The following is a 13561-nucleotide window of genomic DNA, read 5'->3' on the forward strand; positions in this document are numbered from 1 at the left end:
TGGAATAAGAGTGTTTGGTTACAGCTTACAGTTGAGTGTTCCTCTGAAAATACAGTATACACAGCCAGCGAGGAAAACCTAAACAATATGCCCTAATGTGATTCTAAAACTCCAGCATTTGAACATTGCACATCCATAAAGATGAAAGACGAGAAACAGTTTCTTATTTCAATAGACTGCTGAAAATGAAAAGCAGTAGATAGCCAAGACATCCGGAGTTTTTGTCACTTCAAAGCCGCAGAAGGCTTTATACAACTGTTTTCACAGGCTGTGTAACACTAACTACAACGAGTAAATTGACCTTGTCGTGTAAAATAGGTGAAGTGTCTCTTTAATATGCTGCTATAACAGCCTCTGCTCTTCTGGGAGCTTGAACCACAGGATTTCAGAGCAGGGATTTGAAGAATTAGTGAGGATGGGCACTGCTCCAGTTCATTCCAAAATTCTTCAACAGGGCTCAGGTCAGGGCTCTGTGGAGGCCCCCCAAGTTCTGCTACCACTCCGACATCCACTTCTTAGGAAAAAGGACCACCTGGTGCACATGAATCAAAGACTTCTCTCACCCCAAATTATAATTATTTGCTCTAATTAATATAACTAATATAACCATCGAAACCAACCATGTTGGTCCATGATCTCACACATCTGGCCAACTGGTCTGGCAAAGATCCAGTACCACTGAGATGATAAGCTGAACAAAACATGCAATAAAATAAAAATTGATACTTGATCTTTGCAGCTGCTGAATGAGTGTGTATTTTCCCTGCATCATTGACAGGGAACCATTCACTTAAAATGTGAGAGAGACAAAAATCAAATGAACAAAGAGAAAAAAAACACCAGATAAATGTTAAATATATCTGATAATGAAAATATTTTTAGTTGCAGCACTAAAACTTCTTTACAGTGTTGGTTCACAGTGTGAGGAAAACCATCTTTAAATCATCAGGTCTGTTCATTTCCCATAAAATAAGGTGAATCTCCCAAAAGACCCCAAACATCATCAAATACTCTGTTTACTGTTTCTTATTTATTACACTACAGAAGTGTGAGTGCAGACTGGCTCACTATCTGACACAGCAGGATATGATAAGTATCCACCTCCTGTACGTGACTGTGTTGCCGGGCTTTATGCGAGGTGCAGATTACATTTCTTTTTTTGACGGGGGCCTGAGGACGAGTACAGTAGATGCTGCCGTCTTTCTGTGCTGGCTCCTCTATAAAAGTTGAATCACCTGGCCAAGTTGACAGCTGAGAAATTTTGGCCATTGTAGCAGTTTGCACTCATTAACAGCTGGTATAATTTCAGCTCTTCCGTGGTTCCCTACTGGGGTAATTCTGTTTCATTAACAGCAGTTCTGCTCTGCATAATAAAGCAGTAGTTGATTACAACCATTCAAAGCTTCTTTTTTTCCCACTTCTGTTTGTAAGAGCACAAGGATAAACGCCTTATAAACTGAGGCTCAGACGACAGTGGCTTGGGTCGATGAGATGAAACCATGTTATTGAGTTGCTCTGTTTTCTGTTTATTTTCCATTAATGGCGTCTAATTAGTTCGTGAGTCCTCTTACCGCGACTCATCAAAAGAGTTTTTTGAAAGGCAACACCAAAAAAATGTGTGCTATTTTTGCCTGTTCAAAACTCTACACTGATACACAAATGTAATTAGAGTGTGGTTGTACATTATGATGAAAACAATATGACAAGTAAAGTGAAATACCGCTTCTCAAATGTTTTCAAAGGCAGGAGAAGAAAAAACATTTAAACCTGCTGATTTTTGTCATTGTACAATTTACTTGCTTGAAAATCCTTCATCCTGACTGCCAGAGGTTGTCTGCTCTGTAATTTGCGATGACCTGGATTTTATTTATAATGACAGTTTCCCCTGATGAAACAATGATTATTTGCAGCCTTGAGATTTCCTGCAATAATTAATCAAGTGAAATTGCCAGGAAATGTTAAATAATGATCAGCCTCATATTTTACCATTTTGTGCAGCCAAGTGCATCTGGGGGATTGAGAGTCGGCATCCTCCGGTTTTTAAAGGGCTTATGAGCCGATATAGATTTAGACGCACTTCAGCGCAGGTAAAAACTGAGATACAAAGTACATAAAGAAGAGCCGGATAAGAGAGAAGCAGGAACAAAGAGAAGAAAAATATGTTGCTGCAGATAAAAGTGAGGATGCTGGGAAAAATGCAGGAAATGAGCAGAAGGCAAAGAAAATGAGACCAGTGAGATGGCAAGATGGAGAGGAAAAACACAATTAGAGACAGGCTGCCGGGAGAAAGCAGGAGACAGAGAAGTAAATAGATATGAAATGGCGTGGATCTCGTCACAGCCTGGTGACAGAGAGTTGAAAGAGAGCAGGACGCAGCCGAAGATTGTGAGCGACAGAGGTAGGAAGGATGGAGAGGTGTGAAAGAGAAAGGGAAGCCAGAGGACGAGTGACAAGAGACGGGAGGTGGAAATTGGCTGCGGGGCACGGCGTGCATATGTCCCCGGGAGTGGAGACGAGCTTTTATACTCGAGTCCAACAGCATTAGGCAGCGTGTCCATCAGCGGACGCTGGCTTGACACTAGACCACACTCCGCAGGAAGTATCCGCTCTAATCACACCCCTCTTCAGATAGCACGCGAGAGACAGCACAAAAACAAACACACCCAAAAAACAACGGGAAGGCATGATTGCTCACACGCAAACAGTGAATCATGTCCAGGAGCATGACAGCGATGTTACCCAGAGTGTGACACTGATAGGCAGGCAGGCTTACAGTGGTACACATTCAGCAGAGTCTTACTTATTCAGCCTGTGCCTCACCTATTTTCAAAAACATAAAAACATCGCACACAGACAACCAAGAACAACACCACACACATACACGCACACACACACACCAATTCCTGGGATTCGTCCTTGACTGAAGCCTTCGGTGTAGGTGGATGCATCATCACCGAGCAGAGCTATCATTATACCAGCTCATGATTTCTCCACCGAGTGCCCCAGTCCAGACTCACATCATCAAACCACACACTGGCATCTACCACTTGGCTTGTTTTCTTCCGGCACGCCATTAGCACGACACTGAGCCCCCCATTATAAAACAACACAATGCTTAAAAGTCCCTGAAGCTACTGAATCAATAGGCTACAGTGCAGCCCTTGTAAGGCATGTTTAGTACAGTTTAAGCAGAGAGTTGCAAATTAAGCGTCTCTGTGCTTTGGTGCAGAAACACTGTGGTTCGGGAGAGATAAAACACTTCACAGTGTCCAGAGGCGATGCAGAGACAGATGTACTGATACAACATCAGCTGTAACATGTAATGAGTTTAGGGCATGGGGGTGTGTGAGAAGGATTTGGATATAAATTAGCATTATAAGCAACGTTACATTTGGGATCAGTTCAGATGGTCTGCAACATAACAGCATCTCTATCTCTATCTTTCTACATTGTAATAAATCTAACTAACAATTTACTTGCCGTTTTTCACATTTTGCCTATTTAGATTACTTACTTACTGAATTCAAAATGTTGCCTGGTGCAAAATGCTGAAATGTGAAAGCACATGCTGGGACAAAAATTATGCTCAAGTTAATTCAAAATTTATAGGGAGCCAGCACAAAAAGTAGTAGCCTTAAAACATCCAAGGTTTCACAGAGCCTTCCTCAGGGTGTGCTGGGTATGTTTTCACCTAAGTTTTCCCACTGCACCTGAAATAAGTCTAAGTTTTATTGTGTGTTTTTTTCTCTGACTGCAAAAACCCAAAACTCTGATTTATAATGTCAAAACAGGTGATAAGGATGATGGTGGGGATGGGGATGAGGGTGACGACAGCGATGACGTTTGTTTGTCTGGAACGAAGCAGTACACAAACACCGTCACTACACGGGCGTGGTAACCATGGTGACGGCCTGGCTGTGTGCTGTGCTGCCCTCCTAGAGAGGGAGAGCCTGTCGGGCCAGAGGTCAGTGCTTACCCCACACTTGCTGAGAGCGATGTACCACCATCTCTCCCTCACTGAGCGGAAACTGCGGCCTCCCACGCAGCTCAAAACCTCATCGTCCCCCTCGCCCTCCACCTGAGAGAGAGAGAGAGAGGAAACACAGAGAAGGAGGGGGGGGGGTGCATAGAGGATGTTGTTATCCAAAAAAAGGCAATGCATTTTACCTCAGAGACACACCGAATTATCACAAGTGGGAGCCTGATACATCAAGATATGAACATATTTCACACCTAAATATAGCCTGAAATGTGGCAACAAGATCCACTAACCGCCACGACAATGGAGCCATGCTGGCAATCACACCTCCTAATGTGATAAACAAACATGTTGTGTTGCTTATTGAAAAAGAGATAAAAGGAATATTTAGGGAAAAAAAACAAAAAAACAAGAAACAAAACAAAAGGACAGGGTAAAGGGCGTATTTTGAAAACATTTCTGGTTGGCTGAGATGCATCAACTATGGTGGAAATGTGTGCATCAATAAAATGATACAAAAACAACATTACAGGCCATTAGCTCGCACTCCCCCGCTCTGCGTCTCTGCCTCCTTTACATATCTCGGTGCCATTTTTGCATCACAAAACAATGTGAAGAGAAATGATGAAAGAAAGCCAAGACGAAAACGAATAATATAATTCTTTTTGTCATAGTCATTGTTAATAATATACAATATATAAAATTAATGTTACCCTTACAATGGATTGTGTGGATTCTTTTTTTTTCCAGGGACAACATTCGTGTGTGTGTGTGTTCTTGCGTGTGTTCTTACCACGCAGCCTGACCAGGTGTAGCGTGTGGTGAGGTTGATGACCTGGTTGTTCTCTGGCCGCAGCACCGCCTCCTTCTGGTAGCAGTTCTGACGGAGGAAGACAAATCAAACTCTAGATCAGAACATGCGCAAGAAAGCCAACGCAAAGAAAGCGGGTGTCATCAAAAATGTCACTGGAAGTGTGTCTGCGTCGCCTCTTGGTCTATTGAAGATACTGGAATTAAATCTTTGGCTCTTGGGTGATGGATTTCTCCCCGTACGACTGGTTATTGTTAGTGCAAAATGGTTAGTCTGAAGTGAAGGCTGTATAGTCTGAAGTGAAGGCCGTACTATTTCATGCTGAATCTGTCTCAGAGCTGAGAGATCGCTGAAGCTGGAAGTTCCTCCATGTGATATGACGTCTGTGTGTCAAAAAGACGTCAGCAAAAAGAAGAGTACGCCACCAAGGTGACTGCATGGTTCAAGAAATACCAGGTGCTGGGTGAATGTTTTAGCCTTGATTAGTAAATTATGCCATAAAACACTTCATAACTGTTCCGTGTCATTTTGTATTCAGAAACTTACTTGACTTTAATAACACGAGAAACAAAATCAGATGTTATATGTTGATAAAACACTGAGCTGATTAAACATGGTTTTAAAACAGGTGGGTGGATGGTTCGTGTGTGTGTGTGTGTTTAATAAATGGCTGCGTTATACATTATTCATTGGTCGTGAAAGCAATTTAGTGTTGATTTTATCAACTGTGTCAAATTACATCAAGCACTTTATTAGAAACACCATACTGGGAAGGACCTCCATGGCATTTTCTCCAAACAGCCTTCAGCTCTCTGTGTAGGATGGATTCAACAAGAGGCTGGAGGTTTTTCCTTTGAGGTTTTGCTCCATGTTGACACGACCACATCACATTGATCACATGGTTTATGCAGATCTGTCAGCGGTTCACATGTTCCACCACATCTCCACTACAGTATGTTCGACTGGACTCAGATCCTGTGTCTGGGGAAGGTCACTGAACTCATTGTCATGAATCCAGTCTGAGAAGACATCAATATTCTAGGCAGGAGGTAGCTGTTACCAGATGGTAAATGTGGGGACTCATATGGCCGACAACACTAAGACGTGTTCAAACAGCATTGAGCATTGAGGCTCAAAGTGGATTCCTGAAAAGATTCCTCCTGTGCCATTACACCATCAGCAGCAGCCTGGACTTCTTGATCGGAGGAGCTGAACCATCCAACCTCTCTGAATAGTAGACAACCTGCTCCATCATGATCTTCTACTGTAGTCTCCCCATCAATTTCAAAGATCAACATTGTACATTCTGGGATGCTTTTCTGCTCCTCACAGTGGTGGTTATCCGACTTACCGTAGCCTTTGTGGGAGCTCAAACGTGTCTGTCCGTTTTTCCTTCAACCTCTTTCATCAACAAAGTGCTTCTGTCTGCAGAAGTGCCACTCTCTGGATGTTTTCTGTTTTTTTCCCCCACCATTCAGAGTAGAAACTCTGGAGACTGTTGTGTGTGAAAATCCCAGAAGATCAGCAGTTTCAGAAACACAAAATCCTGCCCATCTGGCATCAACAATCATGCCACAGTCAAAGTCGCTCAGATTCATATTATTTTCCCTCATTCTGGTGTTTGATGTGAACATTAAATGGAACTCCTGACCTGTATCTGCATGATGGTATGCCATGCACCTGCCATATGTCTGGCTAATTGGATATTTCCTGAATAGCCAGGTATGCAGGTGCTCCTAATAGGAGTGCTTGGTGAGTGTATTTAAATGCAGCACTGGAAGAATTCATGCATGCATCTTCCTATAAGCTAATATTACACAAATCTGCTTTTCAAAAACCTAGAGAACTCTGACCTAATGCCTAAAATTACAGATTCAACCAGATGTTAAATGTTCTCTGCATAGATTGTGGATGGAAGAATGAGTCCGCTGAATGTAGAAATTACTCTAAATGGAAACGGTGCAGTCACTTAAATGTGTGGAAAGAGACACATTTTCCATTGTTTTAGCTTTGTACTCTGGCAGATGGGATTTAAAATGCAATGCAACAATGACTATTATGGGGCTGAAGTGCTGACGTTCAGCTCTAAGGATATTTGAGGGTGTTCACAATCATAATAGAACAGTGGAGTAATCATAGCCTTTTTTTTATACATCAGCTCCTCTAGTTTAGAACAGTGCGGGAGGACAGAAATAGGTTTTAATTCTGTGGATGGTCTATCTGTTTGCCCAGTTTAGATGAAAATATTCTAAAATTAAGGCTGACAATAAACACTTTACACCTTAAATCCCTGTTTTAATTTAGATCCAATGTGTTTGAGTACTGAGCCAAAACTACAAAAAATGTGCTACTGTCCAAATACTTATGGACTTACTTACGGTACTTACTGTAAATGGTGGCATGACCAGTTTCAGACCCAGAAAATAGATGTCTAATTGCAGAAATAGTTCCTCTTCCTGTCATTATCTGTGGTGCAGCTGGGAACTCTGTATTTTCACATTTGTGCTCACAAATATGGATTGTGCCACTCTTGATTGCTGCATGTGTCATCAAAATACATCATTCAGAGTGAAAAGCCTCTATTTCCACTATGTCAACTTTTCAGGAACTGAGGGAGACCATTTGTATTCTGAGCGGCAACTAACCAACGAGGGATCCTGCACTTCATGTTAAAATGTGGAAAAATTGGAGTCGCTGGGCTTCATTACAACGCTGACATGTAAATTAGCAAATGGAGCTGTATTTCTATTTAATAAGAGCTTGTCAAAAGACATGATGCAGAGTGTGTCAGTATCTCACCTTTTCAGGCCTCTTGTACACAACTGGCCACTGAGAACTGTCATCAAAGTAGAGCAATATGTTCTGACAGCAGCGAGACTGCAGAGAGAAGAGACAGAGGGAGAGAAAGGAAAAGATTAGGAAAAAAGCTGGGGTGGGATGTGCATAGATCAGAGAGGAGGCAGTGAGACGTTTTGAGATTTAAATGACAAAAACTGTTTCCAAAGTCTGCAGGCTAAGATTGCGGAGCAAGGCATGAGTGTGAAGAAGAAAAACAGACACGCAGAAAGATCGAGCAGAGAGGAGCAGAGGGAGGAGGAGAGGAAAAGAGGAAGACGGGAACAACCAGAGGAAGAATCGCAGAGAGGTGAGAGGAAGGAAAGAAAGATGGGAAAATGACAAAATATGTGAGACAGTGAAGTACAGAAAGAGAAAGAGAAAGAGAGGGTGATGAATAAAATGATGCAAAACACTTTTGTTGTCATGGTGGGGGCAAGCTGCACCAAGTTGAAACATTTTATGGAAATAACAAGAATGGATAACAAGAACATCAAACACTGAACGTATCAGGTCGTCCTACCTTTGGATAGCGGAACCGGAAGTCCAGACGTCCAAAGTCGGTGAGAAAGCAGAAGCGAGTGAGGAAAACCCAGTCCTGTAGTCAAGACACAGAGGAGAGAAGGAGGAAAAAAATTATTAAAATGCACCAAGCAACATAGAAACAAGATTCAGAGTCTACAGCCATGCTGGCTGTTCAGTGATGCTGTGCTTTGGCACCGTGGTGGTTTGAGCTCAGCAAGCTACCACGCACACAATGAGAATGACAATGTGCTGATGTTTACCATGTGTATTTTTTTACCATGTTAAAGCAGTTTCATTTAGCACAAGGGATGACTAGAAAATTTAAGACTTTGTCTGGTCATTCTTTACTTTTATGAACCGGTCTGTCTTGCGTAACAGTGATTTATGGTTCAAAATTAAGACTATAGAAAGTTTGGCTTCCTACCCCGAGGCAAACTCTGAGGCAGAGATGTTATTAAGGAGAAGGCAAACCTTGGTCGGCTAAAAGAATTCAGTATTCTAACAGGCCTGGCTCTGTAAATGGGAAATAAAGCAAGTGCCTCACACTGAACCACACAAACCTATTTCAGCAACAAGGAACAAAGGAAATGAACAGAGGAGGGGAAATGGATGAAAGGAAACAGTGGGAGCAAAAATGGTAAATCTGGAACATGCTATCGACGGTGTCAATTTACCAGAGGAAAGAGAAGGAGCATTCTGCCATGCTCATACACTGCCAGAGTGGCATGAATGGGATTGATTGGGAGATTGCAGACGAGCGGCCGCAGAGAAAGGTGAGCGCAATGTACTCCAAAACATAATTGCAGTGTCAAGACGGATTCGACAACAGCCAAAAAAGGGAGACGGTCAGAGGATGAAAAACTGAAAAAGCATCAGGCAAGAGTGAGGAGTCGCTGGTAAGGACGGACTTATCTGCTGCGACTGGCCTTCGCCCCACATGACAGAAGGAGGAGGAGAGAGTCTGACAGGACTGGAAAAAAACTTTAAAAAGCTTTATGGATGATTTGACAGTACACCGGCCGACTGATGCAACAGCACACTTGTCAACAGCCTCCTGCCGCGGCAGCTTTGTCCCAGTGGTCACGATGGTCAATCCAACTATGGCAGAGAGACGGATGAGGAGTTGTGTTTCTGCTTGACAGGTGGGTAACAATAGCTTTGCTGTTTCACAGAGCCGATAGGTCAGGGCCGTTCTGTCATTTATCGACTGAGAGCCATGAAAGCATGTGAAAATCTCTGTGCTGCTGTTAGATGCTGAGATGTTACACAGGGTAAAAACATCTTCTCACCTGGGACCGTCTGTCCACTAAAACCTAACAGCTGTCCATCCAATAGATGTTGAGACATCTGTATCTGGACCAAAGTGGTGCACTGCACAGGCTGACTGGCAACAAAAGACAGACACTGACTACAGTATGTTTACATGCACTCTGAATAAGGTTTTTAAATATGCAGCAGCTACAAGATAATTCTTGTTTACAAGTTTATCAGCATATTCTGAATAAGCTTGCAATGGCGGTAGCAGCATCTTTACATCTGGGGCAATGACATAGACGCATACTTTGCAGTGTTACACCCATCCAAACACTTCATAATTATCATTTTTTTATTTAAAAGAAATTAAGCATAGCTGAAAATGACACCTTTTTTTCCCTGTTTCTATACATGCTAGTTTAACAGCTGTAAACTAGAGCATGTTTCATCAAGAAGTTGGCAACTGCCAAAAATGTGAAAACTCCAGTAGGAATATGTAGTAAGATTAAGTTGTATTATGCATGTATCAATAATGCAACCAAGATTGGAATACGCTCCATGTCTTAATATGATTATAACTTTGAACATTGCCTTAATTCAACTAAGGTGATCAGAAAGAAACTGCTGTTTAGATGGCAATGTCTTGTTTGGAATTATGATCTTAATATCATATAAACTGCACGTTGCTGTGCATGTAGATATAGTCAGTGACACAGTTCAGAGCCAAGACCCTGGCATGTGGTAAGTGCAGAGGCTGTGGAGAAGTATATGGAAGTAAAAAATGTAGAGGGAAAGTAAGTCAGATGATAAAGTTATTGAGGACATAAACAGGGCAATAGAGGGAAAGAGAGGAAAGAGAGATGACGAGTTAAGGAGGGGGCGGAGAGATGGTTAAAAAAAAGAAGCTTTAAGTGGAGAAGAAAAGGAAGAAAAGTGGAGAGGCGGGAGGTAGTGCCAAGAGAGTAAACTTTTAGAGAGGGTAAACATAGAGGGCATTAAGGGGCTGCTGAGTACATTAATAAGCAAGAGAGGTGGAGAAGATGAAGAAGAAGAAGAAAAATATCCTTTCTTAATATTATTCAGCCATAAGCTTGGCAGCATGAGACCAGATAATAGTGCTGATGGTGTACTTCACTGAGCTTATATAAGGCACTGCAGCAGCATCGCCATGGCCGATCAGTCAGTGGTGGTCTCAAATTTATACGTTGTATACACACGTAAACACACATATACACACAAACACAGCTGTGGGCCGACACATTCTGTAGATACGGATCATAGTGCTGAACACAGCACTGACGCTGCATCACTTACATGATGTTTACACACACATTTCTCTATCTGGAGGGCGGCCCAGTGAGGCGGCCAGGGGAGACGAAGAGTTTCGAACCAAAGGGAGACATCAAATCTGTAAGCAGTAACAGCTACTCTTCGTCTATTAGTGAAGCAAATGACACAAGTTTTATTTGGGGAGACGACAGCAGAGACAGAACCAGGCTGGATTTAAAAAATACTTTGATATAAGTCTATATAAGTAGTTTGGGTGGGGGTGGTGGTGGTGGTGGTGGATCAATACAGAAAAGTATCACGTTATTTTTCGTGGCAATATTATATCGATTCATGTACGCGAAGTATCAATCTTATATTCCATAAATTGCAACTACAAATGGAAGTGTTTGGCACCAGAGTATTTGAGTACTTTGTATGACTGTGTTGGTCAGCCTGGCGGCTTGACAATCCCACTTTGCAAGAATTAAAATGATTTGAGTGAGATGAGCAGACCAGAAATCAAATCTTAATAGACAAAACAGATGATGACTATATTTTTCTTTAGGGACAGATTTAGCAGTGGCCAAAAGGTTCACAAATGGCAATGTATCACAATATGTGCAATACTCAGGGTAATGCCAAATTATGACAAAGTAGCAATAATATCATATTGTGACTTGCGTATTGTATAACTGGGCCTCTGGTGATTCTCACACCAAACATTTTCTTATAATATAGACTAATATAGACTGACAGCTGGTAACTTATAACCATCTTATTGGCCATTGATAATCTAGTGCTCAGATATCTAGATGGCAATCACAAGAGTGTCTTTTATACTGTAGAATAAATGAAAGGAGCTCAACATTCAAGCATCACCACATTTATCAATACCAGATCATTTAACAATGTTTCTAAACAGATAAAATGCATGTTTTAGTACCAGTACTAACACACTGACAATGTACCTCTTTAATTTAATAGATTATACCAAATGTTTTATGTTATCATAGGCAGCAAAACAAGAACTTCACAAGTTTAAAGTTGACAAGATTCATTTAATGGGAAAACGAACTAAAAAAACACCACAAATCTGATTCAACACTATTTTTTATTTGCATGCAACTGATTTAATACTTTTTGGTATCAACACTTTTTCTCAGGGCCTTAAAAAAATAAATGCGGGTTTTCACAAAATCCTTAATTTCAGGGGTAAATGTTGTAGTAAATAGCTGAAACTCAGTCCAGACAGATACATTTTTTAGATTTCATTTAAATTAACAAGAATCTGACCAAGTATTCAGAGACAACTTTTAATACCGTACTTGACACTCTCGCTGCACTAGTTAGTCAATAAACCATTTAGTCAGTCGATAAAGAAATAAACTGCAGCAATTTTGACAATGGAGTCACTGTTTCAGCCACACTCACAAGTGTAATAATGGTTTGGTGTGTGACTACAATACCTAATCCTAACTAGATATGCTGAAACACACATTTATCATTTCACAGAACAGTCACTTGAACAGTTGAATTACTCTGCTGCTCTGCAGCTTTGGAGACCAGGAAAACACTTTCGCTTAGTACATAAATAACAAAGTCCCAGATGATGTAGTGTCTCATATCCGAATGTGATATCGTATTGATGTATCTTACAAGTTCTACTTCAGTTAATATTTACTTTCCCCGGAAATCAATTTCACTCTTCAAGCAAATCCAAAACATGACCACAACTGCATTCACGCCGCACACCAGCATCTGTTCCACTTTCCCGTCTCCTCAAGGACTGGAGCACGATTCTCCTCTTCCTTATTAAAACTGGCCTTAAGGTTGGTGGGTTGTTATGAACTCTTGATCTCCAACCAACCAACAAAACTCCCCATGCGCCATTATACTGTAATTACCTACGCCCTGCGTTCCCTTTACATAAACAAGCACGGTAATTTCTGTGCTGGGAAATAATGTGCAACCAGAGCAGCGTAGTGTGGCCGGCGCTGGAGCCTGCATATATCACAGCAAACAAAACCGCAGCCATATTTCAGCTGCTGCCAGCCGGCTTCAGCCCCCCGGAGCCGTCGGGTTATAATTCATGAAGAAAAGAAACTCCAAAGAGTCGCTGAAGCCCGAGACTCTCTCCCACCACTGTGCGTCGTCCCGGGTGACGCTAAAGGTTGCAACCATGACAACGCGGGGCAGCAGAGGGAAGCACTGACCCAGGGATGAAACCCTGGAGAGAGGAGAGAGGGGTGGTCTGGTTGGGATGGTGAAACGGAGGAGGAGGCTCACCAGAGGCTAGAGCTGTGAAAGACCTCCTTGTTGAATGAACACACACACACACACACACGCATGCATGTCACACACTCATCGCACTCATTGGCTGGTCTGAAACACACACACAGAGACTGCATCAAACGTCAGCCCCCCCCCACTACCAGTAGCACTAGCACCCCCGTTGCCGTGGCAACCGCAGCATGCCTTAGCTTGCAGCTGCTAACGCACATCAAAAACAAACAAACACTTTTATTCTGTCTCTCGTGTGCTCGTCCTTCAAATGATCTGCTCAATAATCCAGCAGTAATGTGCAGCTCTAACTGAACAATCAGATAGAGAATTGGCTCATATAGTCTTCAAGCCACACACACACGCACATCAGAAATGAGCCAGTGTGAGAAACACAACATGTAACACTCTCCATGGCCAGAACATGCACAGTACTACATACAGTATATGTGCACTTCAACATTACATACCATATACTATTGTATTGTGGATAAACACCCTCCAGGACCACAGGCATTATCATGCTGCTGTAAGAGCCTCGGCTCTTGGAGAAAGGCTTTCTACAGGATTTCAGAACCTACTTTCAGGGATTTTCTCCCAGTCAGCCG

General features: G+C 42.1%; 1 protein-coding gene across 1 annotated transcript in view; it reads right to left on the reverse strand.

The window, feature by feature from the left end:
• tmem145 (transmembrane protein 145) overlaps positions 1–13561 on the reverse strand; it is a gene marked incomplete at its 3' end in the record, with an annotated part of 37505 nt that overhangs the window by 17411 nt on the left and 6533 nt on the right. Inside the window, exons 2-5 of the mRNA XM_083989265.1 lie at positions 8149–8223; positions 7590–7667; positions 4773–4859; positions 3977–4078 (exon numbers count right to left, since the gene is read on the reverse strand). Of these exons, the coding sequence (XP_083845391.1) occupies positions 3977–4078; positions 4773–4859; positions 7590–7667; positions 8149–8223 (342 nt within the window). The remainder of the gene's footprint in view (positions 1–3976; positions 4079–4772; positions 4860–7589; positions 7668–8148; positions 8224–13561) is intronic.

The sequence above is a fragment of the Trachurus trachurus genome (assembly GCF_905171665.1).
Source record: "Trachurus trachurus genome assembly, chromosome: 16".
NCBI lineage: Eukaryota > Metazoa > Chordata > Actinopteri > Carangiformes > Carangidae > Trachurus > Trachurus trachurus.